Source organism: Taudactylus pleione, unplaced genomic scaffold (genome assembly GCF_031769625.1).
Source record: "Taudactylus pleione unplaced genomic scaffold, aTauple2 ptg000085l, whole genome shotgun sequence".
NCBI classification, from domain to species: Eukaryota; Metazoa; Chordata; class Amphibia; order Anura; family Myobatrachidae; genus Taudactylus; species Taudactylus pleione.
This window is the reverse complement of record NW_028284487.1, coordinates 7,486,304-7,503,867: the sequence shown is the minus strand read 5'-3', so window position 1 is coordinate 7,503,867 and position 17,564 is coordinate 7,486,304. Positions and strand designations below refer to the sequence as shown.

The 17,564-nt window shown below is 44.9% G+C and overlaps 1 protein-coding gene across 6 annotated transcripts in view; it reads right to left on the bottom strand.

Moving 5' to 3' along the window:
• MUS81 (MUS81 structure-specific endonuclease subunit) overlaps window positions 1–17,564 on the bottom strand; it is a 200,623-nt gene that overhangs the window by 49,389 nt on the left and 133,670 nt on the right. For all 6 annotated transcript variants that reach the window (XM_088468346.1, XM_088468350.1, XM_088468348.1 and 3 more), the window contains exons 3-5: window positions 15,877–16,006; window positions 10,800–10,921; window positions 4,213–4,311 (exon numbers count right to left, since the gene is read on the bottom strand). In XM_088468346.1, the coding sequence (XP_088324472.1) occupies window positions 4,213–4,311; window positions 10,800–10,921; window positions 15,877–16,006 (351 nt within the window). The remainder of the gene's footprint in view (window positions 1–4,212; window positions 4,312–10,799; window positions 10,922–15,876; window positions 16,007–17,564) is intronic.

Below are 17,564 nucleotides of genomic sequence, written 5' to 3'. Positions count from 1 at the left end.
TAAGGCACACTGAAATGTGCCTTATGGAATGCACGCTCTGTCTGCAACAAACTAACATCCATCCATGACCTCTTTATTTCTAATAACCTCAATCTTCTGGCATTAACAGAAACATGGCTCACACAAACAGACACTGCCTCCCCTGCAGCACTCTCACATGGTGGTCTACACTTCACACATACCTCCAGGCCTGGTAATAGTAAAGGAGGTGGAGTAGGAATACTACTGTCCCAATCTTTTACATACACAGTTATTCCACAGGTACTATCCCTTATTACATCATTTGAAGTACATTCTATTAGGACTTTCACTCCTTTCTCTCTGCGCATTGCTGCTATCTATCGTCCACCTGGACCACCCAATCAATTTCTGGAACATTTTTCTGCCTGGCTCCCTCACTTCCTATCCTCTGACATCTCCACCATCATCATGGGTGATTTCAATATCCCCATTGACAGTCCACAATCCCCTCATGCCTCCAAACTTCTCTCCTTAACATCCTCTCTTGGCCTCTCCCAATGGACTGACTCCTCTACTCATCAAGATGGCCACTGCCTTGATCTTGTATTTACCAGACTATGCTCAGTCTCTGATTTCACTAATTCTCCTTTCCCTCTCTCAGATCATAACCTTATCACCTGCACACTCTCCTCCATTACATCAGCCTCAATGCCAAGCAAATCAACCAAACCTCCTCAAACCCGCAGAGATATTAATACTATTAATTTTGAACAACTATCCACCTCTCTGCAACAATCACTCTTACCTATTTCTACTTTCACTTCTCCTGAGACTGCTGTATCACACCTGAACCAGACCCTAGAACTAGCCCTTGATGAAGTAGCTCCAGCTACCCATCACATTCCGCGTAGACTTAGACGTCAGCCGTGGCATTCCAAATTCACAAGACACCTACAAAAACTCTCACGTAAAGTAGAACGTCAGTGGCGAAAGTCTCATACTCCAAGTGACTTCCTCATGTATAAGACAATCTACCACTCTTATCGTAATGCACTGGATAATGCCAAACAGATATATTTCCAATCTGTTATCTCTGACCAAGCCTCGAACCCCAAGCGACTTTTTAATACATTTAAATCACTTCTTAACCCTCCATCACCCAACCCACCTGCTACTATCAGTGCACAAGATCTGGCTTCCTATTTCAAAAACAAGATTGATAATATCCGAAATGAAATGGTATGCACTTCCTCAGCCAGGGTCTTGTTCAATTCCCTACCTGAACCCAATGGCACGTTCTCATCATTTGACCCCACTAATGAAGATGAAGTAGCTACACTCTTCTCATCCTCCTACTCTACTACCTCTCCTCTTGATCCTACACCCTCACAAATCAGTAAAGCTCTGTCTCCTGTGCTCATTCCACACTTAACTAAAATCTGTAATCTCTCTTTCTCTACTGGTATCTTTCCATCACTGTTCAAGCATGCAGTGATCACTCCCATTTTGAAAAAACAAAATTCTGACCCTAACTCTCTCTCAAATTACCGTCCTATCTCCCAGCTACCTTGCCCCTCCAAGCTACTGGAGAGACTTGCCTACACTCGCCTCACACACTTTCTTAACACCCACAACTTATTGGATCCACTTCAGTCAGGCTTTCGTTCCCAACACTCCACTGAGACAGCACTGGCTAAGGTAGTAAATGATCTGGTCACTGCCAAGGCTAAAGGCCATTATTCACTTCTAATTTTTCTAGATCGCTCAGCTGCCTTTGACACTGTTGACCACTCTCTTCTCATACAAACACTACAATCCATAGGTCTTCAAGACACAGCCCTTTCTTGGTTCTCATCTTACCTATCTAATCGCTCTTTCACTGTTCGCTTTTCTGATTCTACCTCCACTTCGCTACCTCTATCAGTTGGAGTACCACAAGGTTCAGTATTAGGTCCTCTGCTTTTCTCAATATATACCACCTCTCTTGGCAAACTAATCAGCATCATCTGTACGCGGACGATACTCAAATTTACCTATCCTCCCCAGATTTGTCACCATCTGTGCTGGTCCGTGTCACTGAATGTCTCTCTGCCATTTCATCTTGGATGTCATCTCGCCACCTCAAACTTAATATATCCAAAACAGAATTAATTATATTTCCACCAGCCAATAGCAGTTACCAACCTGATATCTCTATTACTGTTGACAACTCGACAATCTACCCCACCCCACAAGCTCGCTGCCTAGGTGTCATCCTTGACTCTGAACTGTCTTTTGTTCCCCACATTCAATCTGTCTCTAAATCCTGTTACATACATCTAAGTAACATAGCCAAAATTCGATCATATCTTACTCAAGACACTGCAAAAACTCTTATACACGCACTCATAATTTCCCGCATTGACAATTGCAATAGTCTCCTTATTGGTCTTCCCAAAAACAGGCTCTCCCCACTACAATCCATTTTGAATGCAGCTGCGAGGTTGATCTTTTTCACCAAACGTTCAGTGTCTGCTGATCCACTCTGTCAGTCCCTCCATTGGCTGCCGGTCTTCTACCGTATTCAATTTAAAATACTTACACTCACACATAAAGCTATTAACCAAACCACACCAACATACATCTCTTCACTTATCTCAAAATATCTTCCAACCCGACATCTCCGTTCTGCACAAGATCTGCGTCTCTCATCCCCGCGCATTACTTGTTCCCATGCACGGTTACAGGACTTTTTTCGGGCTGCACCCACCCTGTGGAATGCCCTCCCATGCACAATAAGACTTTCCACTAGTTTCCAAACATTCAAGCGTTCTCTGAAAACTCACCTCTTTAGACAAGCTTATCAGATTCCAGGACCGCCTACCTAACCTTTTATAGCTCCCTATCTAACTCTCTTCTTATAGTAAACACCTATCACATCTTCTCTTTCTTCAATTGAACATCCTCCTAACCCTAGGCCAACTTTCCAGTGTGATTGGATTATACAGCCCACCTAGAATATCTGCAATTGGGCTGGACCTATTTGCAATAGCACCTCTCCTTGTGTATCAACACCTATTTCCCTATAGATTGTAAGCTTGTGAGCAGGGCCCTCTTACCCTTATGTATGTCATGTATGTATGTCTTTTACAACCCAGTATAATGTTAATCTTGATTCAAATTGTAAAGCGCAACGGAATTTGCCCCGCTATATAAGAAACTGTTAATAAATAAATAAATAATTATGTGACATACTCGTACGATAAACTGTTAGATGTAGTTGTCACATGCCAATGTATTTCTAGCAGCATGGACTGCATGTGTTCCAGTGGCCAGTCCACAATCACTCACAACGTGCCCCAAGACACAAAACGTGATGACTTTTTGAACAACTGCAGTGTTCTCCCCAGGCACATCGCCCGGCAGAAACAGCCTGCCGCCCGGAACTTTTCCCCGCCAACCCCCGCTGACCCCCACTGTGGAACGCTGGCCTCTGAAGTGACCGGAGGATAAAGAAGCCTCCAATCGCTTCAGAGGCCAGCGTTCCAGTGATGCTCTGCGCGGGTGACATCATGACGTCACCCGCGACGTGAGGAGCCTGCCCCGCGCGCCTGCTGGATCTGGTTAGATCCAGTCAGCGGGAGCGGCCAGCAAGTAAAGGTAAGTGCTGGGCTGGGGCCAGGACCAGTCTGGGGGCACTGCATAAGGGACACTATTAAACCTGGGGACACTGCATAAGGGGCCAGCCTGGGGACACTGCATAAGGGACACTATTTAAGCCTGGGGGCACTGCATAAGGGACACTATTAAACCTGGGGACACTGCATAAGGGGCCAGCCTGGGGACACTGCATAAGGGACACTATTTAAGCCTGGGGGCACTGCATAAGGGGCCAGTATGGAGGCACTATTTAAGCCTGGGGGCACCACATAAGGGACCAGTCTGGGGGCACTACATAGGATCACTACTTCAGCCAGGGGGCAATGCATAAGGGCAATGTTAAACTACAGGGGGCAATGCATAAAGGGGAAAACTACAGAGGGCACTTTATAATGGGCACTTTTGACTGAGAGCCAGTGGGGGAGCAGCCTGAGACCTGTCAGGCTGGATTGGTAAGGGAGATACCCCTTTTCCCGGCGCGCACATAATTGCGAAGGCCCCCCACTCGGCTACTTTTGGATGCCACCCGGTTGGAAAAAATTTCTGTGGAGAACACTGCACTGGGTCTTACTTTAGTTTGAGGATGGCCTGGATGGATGACCTATTGCTTACCTTACTGTCTTTGTAGAGAGTGAGCAGGACTGCATAGCCACCCGACCTCCTCTGCGGAACATACTCCCGCTGTTTTTTCCCATCTGCCCTTTTCTTTTTCTACCATGACAAAAACAAATTAACACAATAAAACGCTTAAAAGTCCATCACATCATTCTTTTGTGTTTACATCAGTCTCCTTTTTAGTACAATGTGAAATAAATGGAACAGCAGCATCACTTTCACAGGATGTATGGTACTGTATATAGGGCCTGATTCAGAGTTGTACGTGAACCCGATGGTTAGGGGACAACTCCGATGACAGATGGACTGCGCATGCACAGGTATCATACTGCACACTGTGCCCCAAAGTCGCGATATGACTAATTTACTGAGGCCCTTTGGGGGCGAGGACAGGAGGTGTGGTATATGAGATCGACAGACAAAAAAAAAAAATTGACAAAGTATAGGTCGACACCAAATGGTCAATAGGCAATAGGTCAACAGGTACAAAATGTCGACAGGTACAAATGGTTGACACACTTTTTGTATTTTAAGCCTAACCCTAACCCTCCCCCTGGTGCCTAACCCTAACTTTACCCTAACCCTCCCCCTACTGCCTAAACCTAACCCTGACCATCCCCTCTGGCTGCCAAATGTTGAAAAAACCTGATGACCTTTTGTATTTATCAACCTATTGCCTGTTGAACATTTGGTGTCGACCATTTGTCTATTAACCTTTCATCGGGATACCCGGGGCAGGGTGGTGTTGCCTGCGTTTTTGGAAAATGGGGGCATGTCGACCCAATTTTCTGGCAGGTGTCTTGGCAAGTGTCTGCGACTTCTGACGCAGATTTACTTGCTTCGCAAGAAGGCAGGAGGTGGCCATTCTGAGTAAGCTTAGGCTTTTTCAGATGGCCATTGCTGCAAACATCGCGATTGATGGTCGCAATGTTGATATGATCCTGCATCTCCAGACGCAGGCATCGGATCCTTGAGATGAGTCCAAAGACCCAGCTGCTGTGCCCATCTCTAATTTAGGCCCATAGTTGACATAGTGAAACATGTCAGTGTAGGCCACAACAAGGAAAATACACCAAAATCCAGGTTCAGATCCCAGAAAGAGACACTGACCTAAGGAATCCCCTACATGAGCATCGCTCTGGACCAGTAAACATGATGTATCCACTAAGTAAGGTATGCACCATTTGACGTTACACATTATCATACCTGGTGAAATATATTTATCACATTGTTATGTCGCATCTGATGGAATGCCAATAGAGCATGCCAGTCATGGACTATGGAACCTATACTGAAGTCAAGTCAACACCTACATTAGCTGCGCAGTTTTAGTAAGGTGAAAATTTAGCTTAACACATTATGTCGCCTCAGATCAGATGCATTGCGTTATTGCAGTATGAGCAAATGAAATAATAAAAATATGAGATATGGTAAGAACTTACCCTTGTTATCTCTATTTTTTATACGAAGTCCATAGGGTTCCACAGGATACCTTGGGGTATAGGCGATGGCGGCAGACATCAGGCACCTCAGAGTTAATTTTTTAGCCTCTCAGGATTTACTGGGGTCTCTCTCCTATACCCCGACCCCGAGCCAAGGCAAATCAGTTACGTAACAAGCCATAGGCCGGAGGAGGAGAAGAAAGAGAGAGAAGAAAGTCTGGAACACACAAGAATCACATTCTCACCAGAAGGAGCCGGAAAAACCGGTGACCAGAACAAAGCCCATCTGCAGTACAGGTGCAACAGGGTGGGAGTCCTGTGGAACTCTATGGACTTCGTAGAAATAGAGATAACAAGGGTAAGTTCTTACCATATCTCATATTTTCTACTTTAGGGTCCATAGGGTATTCACAGGATACCTTGGGGATGTCCCAAAGCAGTATATTTTAAAGGTGGGGATGCTCCTGTGCTGAAAGGAGAATCCGCCGCCCGAAGGAAGCATCCGGAGAGGCGAAGGTATCAAATGCATAACACCCCACAAAGGTATGGACAGAAGACCACGTGGCTGCCTTGCAGAGCTGAACAGCAGAGGCACCACGACGAGCTGCCCACGAAGGACCCACAAACCGAGTAGTATGAGCTTCAACAGAGGATGGTACAGGAAGGCCCTCATGAATGTAAGCCTCATAAATCGCCATGCGAATCCACCCTGACAAAGTCTGCTTAGTGGCAGGCCAACCCTTCTTACGGAAACCATAGAGGACAAACAGAGTCAGACTTCCGAAATGAATTGGTACGGTCAACATAAATCCTTAGAGCACGTACCACATCCAAGGAGGCCTCAAAAAGCTGAGAGGTCTGGGGAATTAAAGGCCGGCACTATAATTTCCTTGTGGAAACTAGATACCACCTTAGGTAGGAAACAAGTGCGAAGCACTGCCCTTATCCCTATGAAAAATCAGAAAGGGAGGGCGACATGAGAGAGCCCCCAAATCTGACACCCTTCTGGCCAAAGCAATGGCCAGAAGAAACACAGTCTTAGCTGTAAGCCATTTTAAATCCACTGTGCCCAGTGGTTCAAACGGAGGTCCTTGGAGAGCCCTCAGGACCACAGCCAAATCCCAAGTAGCCACTGGTGGAACAAAGGGAGGCTACATACGAAGTACACCTTGCATAAAGGTACGGACATCTGGAAGGATAGCAATCCTACGCTGAAACCACACTGACAGGGCAGAAACCTGCACCCTCAGGGAAGCAAGGCGAAGACCGTGATCTAAGCCCACCTGTAGGAAAGCACCTGAGGATCATAGCCTCTAGGTCGACACCATTCAAAGAAAGTATGCTATACTCTGTGGTAAATTCTTGCAGAAGCAGGCTTCTGAGCTCTGAGCATGATGTTAACTAAAGAGCTAGAAAAAAACTCTGGACCTTAATAGGGCTGTCTCAACAGCCACACCATCAAAGACAGACGACCCAGGTCCGGGTAATGGCAAGGACCTTGAGACAATAGGTCCGGACATTGAGGCAACAGTATCGGAGTGTCTATGGAGAGACTCCAAAGATCTGGGTACCAGTGACCGCTGGGCCACGCTGGAGCCATCAACAGGAGCGTGCCTCCTTCTTACTTGAACTTCTGAAGTACTCGAGGAACAAGGAAGAACGGAGGGAAGAGGTACGCAACCTGGAAGGTCCACCAGACCGTCAGAGCGTCTACCAGAAGAGCCTCCTCGTCTCTTGTTCTTGACTCTTACATAGACAGCTTGTTGTCTTGTCAGGAGGCCATGAGGTTTGTCTCTGGAAGGTCCCACTTGTTCACTAGGAATTAAAACCCCTCCTGGTGAAGAAACCATTCCACCTGGGTGCACGTCCTGACGGCTGAGGAAGTCTTTCTGGTATGAACACTGCCGCGACAGCAGGGAAATTGCCTTCCGCACAAGCCAGAATGCTGGTGAGCTAAAGCAACTGGGACATGCAGGTAGGCATCCTGAATGTCCAAGGACACCATAAAATCCCAAGGCTCCATAGCAATATGATGGACCGCAGGGTCTCCATCCTGAACCAAGGGACCCTCAAAGACTTGTTGAGGGACATGAGGTTAAGAATAGGCCGGTAGGACCCATTGGGTGTCAGAAACAGAAAGGAGTTGGGTGTAAAAGCCTGTTCCTCTCAGAGGCAAAGAAACAGGCACTATAACCCCCGCTTGGAGCATAGAGTGCCCTACTTTCTGGAATTCCAGGGCCTTGTCTTGAACTGACAGAAGGCCTGTGGTGAACAACTGTCTGGGAGACCTTCTGCGGAAGGAGAGGGTGTACCCGTGAGAGACCACTTCTCCTACCCAAGTGTCTGTAGTAGTCTGATAGCAACACTGGGAGAACTGAAGAAGTCGGCCTCCCACCCTGGGGTCCCCCAGGGGGAGGCCTGTCCAATCAGGACTGTTCTCTGGACTTATCCTGGGCCCAACAGGGCCAAAAAGGACAAAGTCAACCCTGAAGGAACTTGGTCTGATAGCAGACACGCGGATTTAGCTGCTGCCAAAGTGCTCACAATTTTTTCCCAGATCAGGGCCAAAGAGGACCCCCTCCCCCCCCCCCCCTGTAAGGGAGTATATGGACTTCCAACAAAGTACCACTTTGCGATCCGTAGCATTCGAGAGAACATAGGCAAGGTTGCAGTACTCACTAGGCATGTAATGAACTATAGGAATAGATAACCTGCAGCTAACATTCCTGTGATATCACTGACGAAGGGAATTCCGCAAAATACCCTTTACACATAAAAGTTTTGCGCCCGCGAAACCTCACATTTGCGAAAAGGTCTCACTTTGGCGAAAAGTATTGCGCAGAAAAAAAAAGTATCGCTTTGGCGAAAAAGTATCGCTTTGGCGAATCCCAGACCGCCTACCTAGCGTGGCATACACGCGAAACTTCATCACCGAAGAGTAGGCGAAAGGGCGCAATATGCGGATTTCGCCTAAAACGTGCCCCATGTTGGCTTAAGGGATATCCCTGCAACATGGACTGGAAGTAGTAGTCATTCTCTGTACAAAGGTAGAGAGAGAGAGAGACACTACTGTGAACACTGCGTGAACTACCAGGGAGAGAGAATTAGCTGTTTCTCCCCACATACCTGCCTTGTAACTAACAGGTAGAGTGGAGCAGCAGGGTGTACGTCATACCTGCAGGCACAACCACATGGTAATAGCACACAGCATGCACTGGGTATAATGCAACCACATAGCATACACATACATACTGTATATACACATTATAGTAGTAAAGCAAAATACTAGTCCTGTCTGATGCTTGTCAAGCCGCAGGAACTTACTGCATAAATATGGCAGAGTACAATACCAATTCTCACAAATATACTATATAAATGTGAGAAACCCTCAGTGTTCACATCACCCTCCGCTAACAGTACTGAGCATGTGGTACGTTATAGCTGAGGGAATAATCACGTTCCTCTCAGACAGGATGTGTGTAAACGATGTGTATGTGACTCACCACACAGAAAACACTTTTCATTGAGTGGCCCTTATCCAGTGAGGCAATAAGCACCCTGCAGCACCGCACCGCAAGGGAGAGAAAGACAGGGATAGTAAAATGGCTGACTGTCAGAAGTGTAGTACAGTCAGACAGCGTTAGCAAATAGTCACATACAAATCAGAAATGCGGAGGACCCGGACCGCGATGCCCCCTGTATCAGAATCCAGCAGCGTTCGCCACTTTTATAAAATGGCCGCCGAGGAACTGATAGGAGACAGGCCCGGAGGAGGAACAGTGCCACAGCCTGTCAGACCGCTGTGGAAAGGCACTGTGCAGCGGGGGAGGCGCTGAAAGAGTTAAATGACCATCATAATATAGAATGAATCCAATTGTATCAAGTAACAGTGTTAGTCACGCTAGTTGGTAAATAGCGTTATCTTGCAACATTGTAACTGCAAGCCTGCAATTAAGTATCCTTTTCAGTATTCACAGTAATATGTTAACTGGAGTTTGTATTGAACAGAATGGTCTTTGCAAAGTTCAGAGTTTTCACCCTGTCGGGTGCACAGTGATAGGAAGGATATTGATACTGACCGGCTTCAAGCTCTCAAACGGCTGTTGGTGTAAAGCATGACTTTCTATCCAGTAATATGATGAATATTTTTGCCGGAGAGAAAACACGGCCTCCATGACTCGCAGTAATAATGTGTCAGGTGGTATGGCTCTCTATCCGGCTGGACAACGATGATAGCCTGCCGATGGGTAGGCCAAGGTGAGCAGGGGGTGTAGATGGATAAATGAGCGCGGCCGCGGCTTTCCAATCCTCTGCACCAGACACTTGTTAAGTCTTCCCACACAAAATAAAACTGCGAGCACTGGTAGAGTAACTTGTTACTTGATACAATTGGATTCATTCTATATTATGATGGTCATTTAACTCTTTCATTTTTTATGATCCATATCAATTTTTGCATCAGCATATTTATCCAGTCTTTTTTTTATACATCTTGCTGCGGATAATTGTGGTTTTTATTGTCACATGTATGTTTTTTATGTATTTAATTTTTTATGTAATATTAAATAATATGTTTGATCATTATTTCATTGCCTAGAGATTTGTGGTTTATATAGCCTCCAATATCTATCCATTATCTATTATACCTACCATTCCACACTCTACTTGATTGATTTTTGGTATATATATATATATAGGCTGAAAAATTAACTCTGAGGTGCCCGATGTATGCCGCCAGCACCTATACCCTAAGGTATCCTGTGGATACCCTATGGACCCTGAAGTAGAAATGGACTATTCAGAAAAATATATTTTGGGATACAGTGGGGTTGATGTATCAAGCAGTGAAAATAGTGGAGAAGTGAACCAGTGGAAAAGTTGCCCATAGCAGCCAATCAGCTTCTACCAATCATTATATAGATTGTACTTGATAAATGCTACCTAAAAGCTGATAGGTTTCCATGGGCAACTTCTCCATTGGTCCACTGCATGATACATCAATCCCAGTATGCTTTGGACACTTTTCTTCTGTGTGTTTGAAGCTCATTTAAAAAAAAAAACAACAAACACATCGAATTTCAAATATTTAAGAGTTCTTGCATTGGATTTTGCAAGTGGCATCATCATACAGAGCTCACTTACCAAGGGGCATGGTTCCTGGTTCTCTTCCTGTGCAGGCTGGATTGAAAGAGGAGAGGGGCCTTTCTGATGATTTCTATCTTTATTACTAATACTAGGAAGGGAATGAATTGGAGCATTGGGACCTGTGAAAGGGAGAAACAGGTTAGGACGTAACAGACTAATCAACGTATTTCTGCACGGTTACTATTATCCAGCAATTTCATAATAAAGGGGATTTAGCCTCTTTTATTACATTGATCAACCTGGATAGGAATAGACAGTGTGCTCAAAATGATGGGAGCCTAATACAGATATTTTTTTTACAATTATCTCACCCTTCTATACGATCACCTAGCATTACGTTCCTATCATTTTGGATACCATCCCACTACACAAAATATAATCTATACATTTAGTACAAAAGTAATCCAGGAGCCAATTTTCACATTCAAGAAGTTTCAAAAAGTTGCTTCAAGTCTGGCTGTAAAGGAAATAATATGTTTTATTTGCGAACAAACACTAGATGGCAGTAGTGTTATATTTTGTCATTTGTAGGCAAACTCAGGGGCCATTTTATGATTATTGCAACTTAAGCAAACTGACATTGCAGCAAAAACCAAGCATGAACACGTGTAGCTTGTTCAGATCTCAGACTCAGATGTTTCACAATCAGGCTAGGGCGAGGACATAGACACCAACCCTCCTGCATAACCCTCTTCTGCTCAGTGCAAACTGCTCTGCTCCCACTTCATTACTATAGCAGTAATCTGGGTGAATGACGTATTTCAGCAAAGGTTGCTGCAATAGAAAGAGGAGTGGGAAGTTTAGAAGCAGAGCGTTTTGTAGTCAGAGGTAGGGGTCATGGTGGACGGCCTATTCATTTTTTTCCAGTCTTCCAAGAACACTCCATGTTAATGCTCCAATATCTGACTTAATATAAAACACACCATGGTATAATACAAGGTTTCTGCCTCTGCCCCTTATTTTTTTTTTTTAGCAGCAACGTCCTGGGCCTAGACTAGTTATTGATGCCAAATATGTAGGACAAGCAGGCTATCATCATGCCTTAGCAGGTTTATATGCATAGGAACAACTACAGACATGTTGAGAAATGTGTGAGTTCTGGTGACTACTATGTTAATTCTGAAGGTTAATTACTTCCTTTTTAATAATACAATTCATACTGATTTAAATAAGTGAACACTATTCTCCAGTAAACATTTGACTTTTTAAAATGACTGTCATTATTTAAAAACTTGTAATGTTTTATATGGTTCCTCTTAATACATAAAAATGAGGGGCAAAATAATTAAAAATGGTAGGTATTGTTTTTTTCGCAAGTACCCTTGACCTGCTAGTTGCAAACAGATTGGTAAATTGCTAGTGCCACACACTTGCAATGTGTTATCACAGCACTCCAGCATAGTTATGCTCCCATGCAGGGAAGGCCAGCGATAAATAAGGCTTACCTGCTAGTATGCTGGAAATCCGAGTGATACAGGTGAGAGCATCTCTGATTAACATGTTATATGCATGTTACAACGCTGTGCTTGGGAGTTTAATTGCACTACACATGCATTGCAGAGAAATAAAATACCAGTGGGACTGAAGTCTGGTATACGGTGATAGGGGCACAGTACACTTGTACATGGGAGGCTATGTTTAGGCCACAGAAGGCTGTAAAAGTATGATGGATGCATAGCCATATAATATGCTGCCCATTTGGGTAGTACATGGGAGTTCCAATAACTGGGAATGAGTTGCATTAGTTCTCGATACAGATGTGTCCACCCAACAGCACCAATCCTCAAATTGAGCCAATTGAGCCGTTTGGCATGCCATGGACTTTGCAAATGAGCCACACCACAAGGGTCCTGCCAGAGACTTATTCACATCACTAATGCGACAAAAGTACAATGCAAAGGTACACTGAATACTGACATATCATGTACTTCTGTGTGCGACTCAGACGATAATCTGGGGGTCTGTACACAGTGACTAGGAGTGGGCACAACAGGCCTGAATGTTGTAACTGAGGGTGAGCAAAGAAAACCTGCACACCATTAATTAAGGTGGTCACAGGAGGCCTGCACACCGTGACTGGGAATTGGCACATGAGGCCTGCACACCGTGACTGGGAATTGGCACAGGAGGCCTGCACACCGTGACTGGGAATTGGCACAGGAGGCCTGCACACCGTGACTGGGAATTGGCACTGAAGGCCTGCTCACCGTGACTGGGAATTGGCACAGGAGGCCTGCACACCGTGACTGGGAATTGGCACAGGAGGCCTGCACACCGTGACTGGGAATTGGCACAGGAGGCCTGCACACCGTGACTGGGAATTGGCACAGGAGGCCTGCACACCGTGACTGGGAATTGGCACAGGAGGCCTGCACACCGTGACTGGGAATTGGCACAGGAGGCCTGCACACCGTGACTGGGAATTGGCACAGGAGGCCTGCACACCGTGACTGGGAATTGGCACAGGAGGCCTGCACACCGTGACTGGGAATTGGCACAGGAGGCCTGCACACCGTGACTGGGAATTGGCACAGGAGGCCTGCACACCGTGACTGGGAATTGGCACAGGAGGCCTGCACACCGTGACTGGGAATTGGCACAGGAGGCCTGCGCACTGTGACTGGGAATTGGCACAGGAGGCCTGCGCACCGTGACTGGGAATTGGCACAGGAGGCGTGCGCACTGTGACTAGGAATTGGCACAGGAGGCCTGCACATTGTGAATTGGGGTGGGCCTGCACACTGTGACTGGTTGTGGGCACAGGGGGCCTGAACACTATGAATTGAGGTGGGCACAGGGGGCCTGCACACAATGACTGGAAGTGGGCACAGGTGGCCTGCACACTGTATTGCATGTCAGGCCTTGAGGACTGGTGACATGTTAAAGATATATCTTGACTGACTTTGCCCAGTTTACATAGAACTCCGGGCCATGGCCAGTTGTGCAACAGAGTTGGTAGAGGTTAATACAGTGTGGAATAGAGACAAAGTAATCAAATGAGAAAGAGAAAATGGGCAGACTAAATGGGTTGAGCGGTTCTTCATCAAATTGTAAGTTCCTACAGCAGTAGTCAGGGCTGGGATCTTATATTGCTTATTTATGTTGCTCAGTTATATTCTGGTAGCACATAAAAATTTGGATACCCAGTTATTATATATTCAGATACTTGCAGCTTCTTCATAGCCTTCACAAATCCAAACAGTATCCTACCACCCTGCTGTTTATATGGGGCCTAACAAGGCACTCCTGCCAAGGGGCTTAACAACTGACCTATATGCAACCCTGCAACCCACTATGACACACAGTCACATAAAGCTTTAAAAGGGTTGTTAAGGACTAAATATAAAAGACCCCTGGAGTATAAACATAAGAGACGTTATAATTTCTTTTTCTTTTCGTCTTAATGGTTTTTTTAAGCCATTTTATTGTGATTTTTTTTATAGGAATATACACTAATATAACAGTAACTGGTTTCAATCTTTTTACTGTACACTGTGCAATAAATAACTTTATATAAGTATTCTTGAGTATTTTAGTGTTTAATGCACATGCCAGACCTCTTTAATAATTAGGGTAAAAACTAATATATATTTATCGTTGAGGACTATTAGAGTCTGAAATTAGAATCCCTGTAGTTAGCAGACAGATGGCTGTATGTGTCTATTATGCACCCGCCACTATAGGAAATGGGGAAAAGTACCAATAACACAGTCAGCATGGAGCACGAGGAAGCAATGTGGAGAACATCCATGAACAAATCCAGTAAGCACACTTATGGCACACATTGTTTGGCATTATTCCCCATTTCATTTTCACTCTTTTAAGACCTCTAATACTTTAAGGAAGGCCTGTTGCCAGTCCGACTGGGGCATTTTTACTTAACAAGGGAAATAATTGCTCGGCTATTGAAATAAGCACGAAGCTATCAATTGCAACCCTGGACCAGGCTCTATCTGTCCAGCATTACTTTCCTCCTTCCCAGAACATCTCACACTTTGAGAATTCATTACTGGTACACGTGGAGCACCAACATGCTGGAAGGGAACTTCTCACCTGGGAAATTTGGGGGGGTGGTATAATAGATCTACATGAAAAAAGTCGACGATGTCTATAGACACCAGATGTTTGACAGACAATAGATCGACAGGGACAAATGGTCGACATGGAAGGTTGACAGGTACAAATGGTCAACATGGTCAAAAGGTCGACATGAAATTGGTCAGCACATGATTTATTATTTAAATAACAGGGAACGGGAAATGGGATGGCGGGTCGCACCAAGACTCATATGTATGCAGAACTACCCTGCTAGTGGTCAATGCGTGTCTCAATATCATATTAAATGCAGGGGTGCAACTCAGGGATATTATATAACATATTTACACTGAAGAAAGGAAAAGAATCCCCATAGGAGTGCACAATATCTTGCCATAATCAATATAAAATATAACTTACCCCTAAGCCTCTGGTAAGTGCCTAAACCTAACAATTTTAAAAAATGTGTTGATCATTTTCATGTCGACCACTTTTTACTTGTCGACCTTCCATGGCGACCTTTAGTGTATCGGCCTTTTGTCTGTCTAACATTTGGTGTCTATCTAGACATTGTCGACCTCTTTCATGTAGGTCTATAGTCCGGATACCAATTTGGCAGTGTATTAGGCAAGGATTAAAATGAATGTAACAAACAGAACATGGAAGCAGAGTTCAATATCAACTGGTATTAATTTCTTGGTGTTAAATATGCACCAGTGGAGGCTGCACCTGAAAGGAAAAAACTGCTTATTTTGGAAGGGTTGGACATTATCATGGCAGCCCCCTGTTAGCAAAAGGTATAAAACAGATGTAAATAAAGTCAATATGAAATGCCAATGAACAATTTTCCATGTGTACCAGTAATGTATTCTCCAATGAATGCCTCTAATATTACGTTTCAAAAAAAAAAAAAAGGTTCTCATGATTTGGGAGTGAGAGGTTTAACACTATCTCAATTAATACAATTCATTAATACAATATTAATACAAATCTCAATCTCAATTAAGGTTCAAAATTTGTGGTCAGCCCGGATACACACCATGCTCGGCGTAATACTTTTCCAGCCTCTCGTCCAACATCTTACAGATTCCGTCCCCAAAGTTTTGCAGGATTTTTGCTTCCTTCCCGCTGTGGAGAGGCAGAGGGTACTTCTTCAGCGAGCTGATGGCCTGAAGGGAAAGAAGGACATCATCTGTAATGTAAAGCTGCAAGGAAGCAACATGCCTCATCTACCATGATAGAGGATAGGAGGCCACTTTTTTTCACTACAGTTATATTGTGAGTTTATAAGGTATCCTTTACCATACATTATAAGGATATATTAATCCTGGAGGTTTAGAACAAAATAAAAGGCACAAACCACACACTTATTTCACCAATGTACTAAGAGAAAGTGGATGGAGATAAAATACCATCCAATCAGCTCCTGTCACTTTACAGACTGTTTGAAAAATGACAGGAGCTCTCCAAAGCTTAGTACATGTTCTCCATAGGCCCCTTCTACACTTTAATCCTGGCTCACAGATTTTAGAAAAATTTGTCAAGCCCTGGTATACACAGTATAGTAAAGTGCATATTGAAATACTGGCAGGGATGTGGGTGGTCAAATTAGTGAAAATAAGGCCAATTAGCGGTCAGGACCCCGTCACATCCGTCTCCACTAGTGCCTGTAAGAGCATTTACCAACATGCCCATTGAGGATCTTATCTATCATCAGGATCCTCAACTGGAATCAATTGTTTTTGGACCAGACATGTGGCTTTTAGTCCACATGCCTGACATAGCAGCATGCTATCTGAAACCAATATCAGATAGTAACCATCGGGACGCATTACCGTTGCTTCTTGGATGCATGTGCAGATGCTGACCATCGGGTGCTATTGTCCGATGTTCTACATCCATCTACCTCATCAGGCCCACTGTGTGCAAGCGCAGTGTCATCAGATGGTATACAATCGGGAAACCGGCTGCCTTAATACCGGCAGTCAGCTTCCCGACTGTCATATCCTGGCGAGGGTGAAATGCCAGGCGTCTAGATGTAGACGCCTGACATTTCCCCGACGCCGGGAGATGACAGTCGGGAAGCTGAGCGGACAGCCACGGAGGGGGAGGGTTAGGTTTAGGGCACCCGGGGGGGACTTAGGGTTAGGCACCCCCCCGGGAGGGTTAGGGTTAGGCACCCCCCGGGGGACTTAGGTATAGGCAGCGGGGAAGGGGGAGGTTAGGATTAGGCACTTAGAGGGAGGGTTAGGGGGTTAAGTTAGTATATACGAACCTTAGCGACGTTCGGGATTTCCAGCGCTGTCGGGCTTCCGCTGCCGGGCTCTGCTCATCTGTCGCCCAGGCACTGCCGGGAATCTAACCGATTCCCATCAGATTACCCTGGAGGAGTCTTCCACAAATGTGAAAGACTCCTGAAATATCCCTGGAAAGTAACTCGGTTAGCACTACCGGTGTCCCTGCTACAGGTAGTACAAGAGGGATATTTTTATTCAAAATTAAAATATCCATCCTGATACAGACTAATAATTAATGCATCAGTTTCGCGATTATAAATACATTGGCCACGATAAACATTTGTTCCCCCCATCTTTGTCCTACATACAAGGGGTTACCATCATATCGTGAGGAAACCGATTTATAAAGTATTGTGGTGATACCTGTCCTGGTAATGCCATCTTAAGATGGTGTTAACATAAAAATACACTAATAAATAACTACATTATT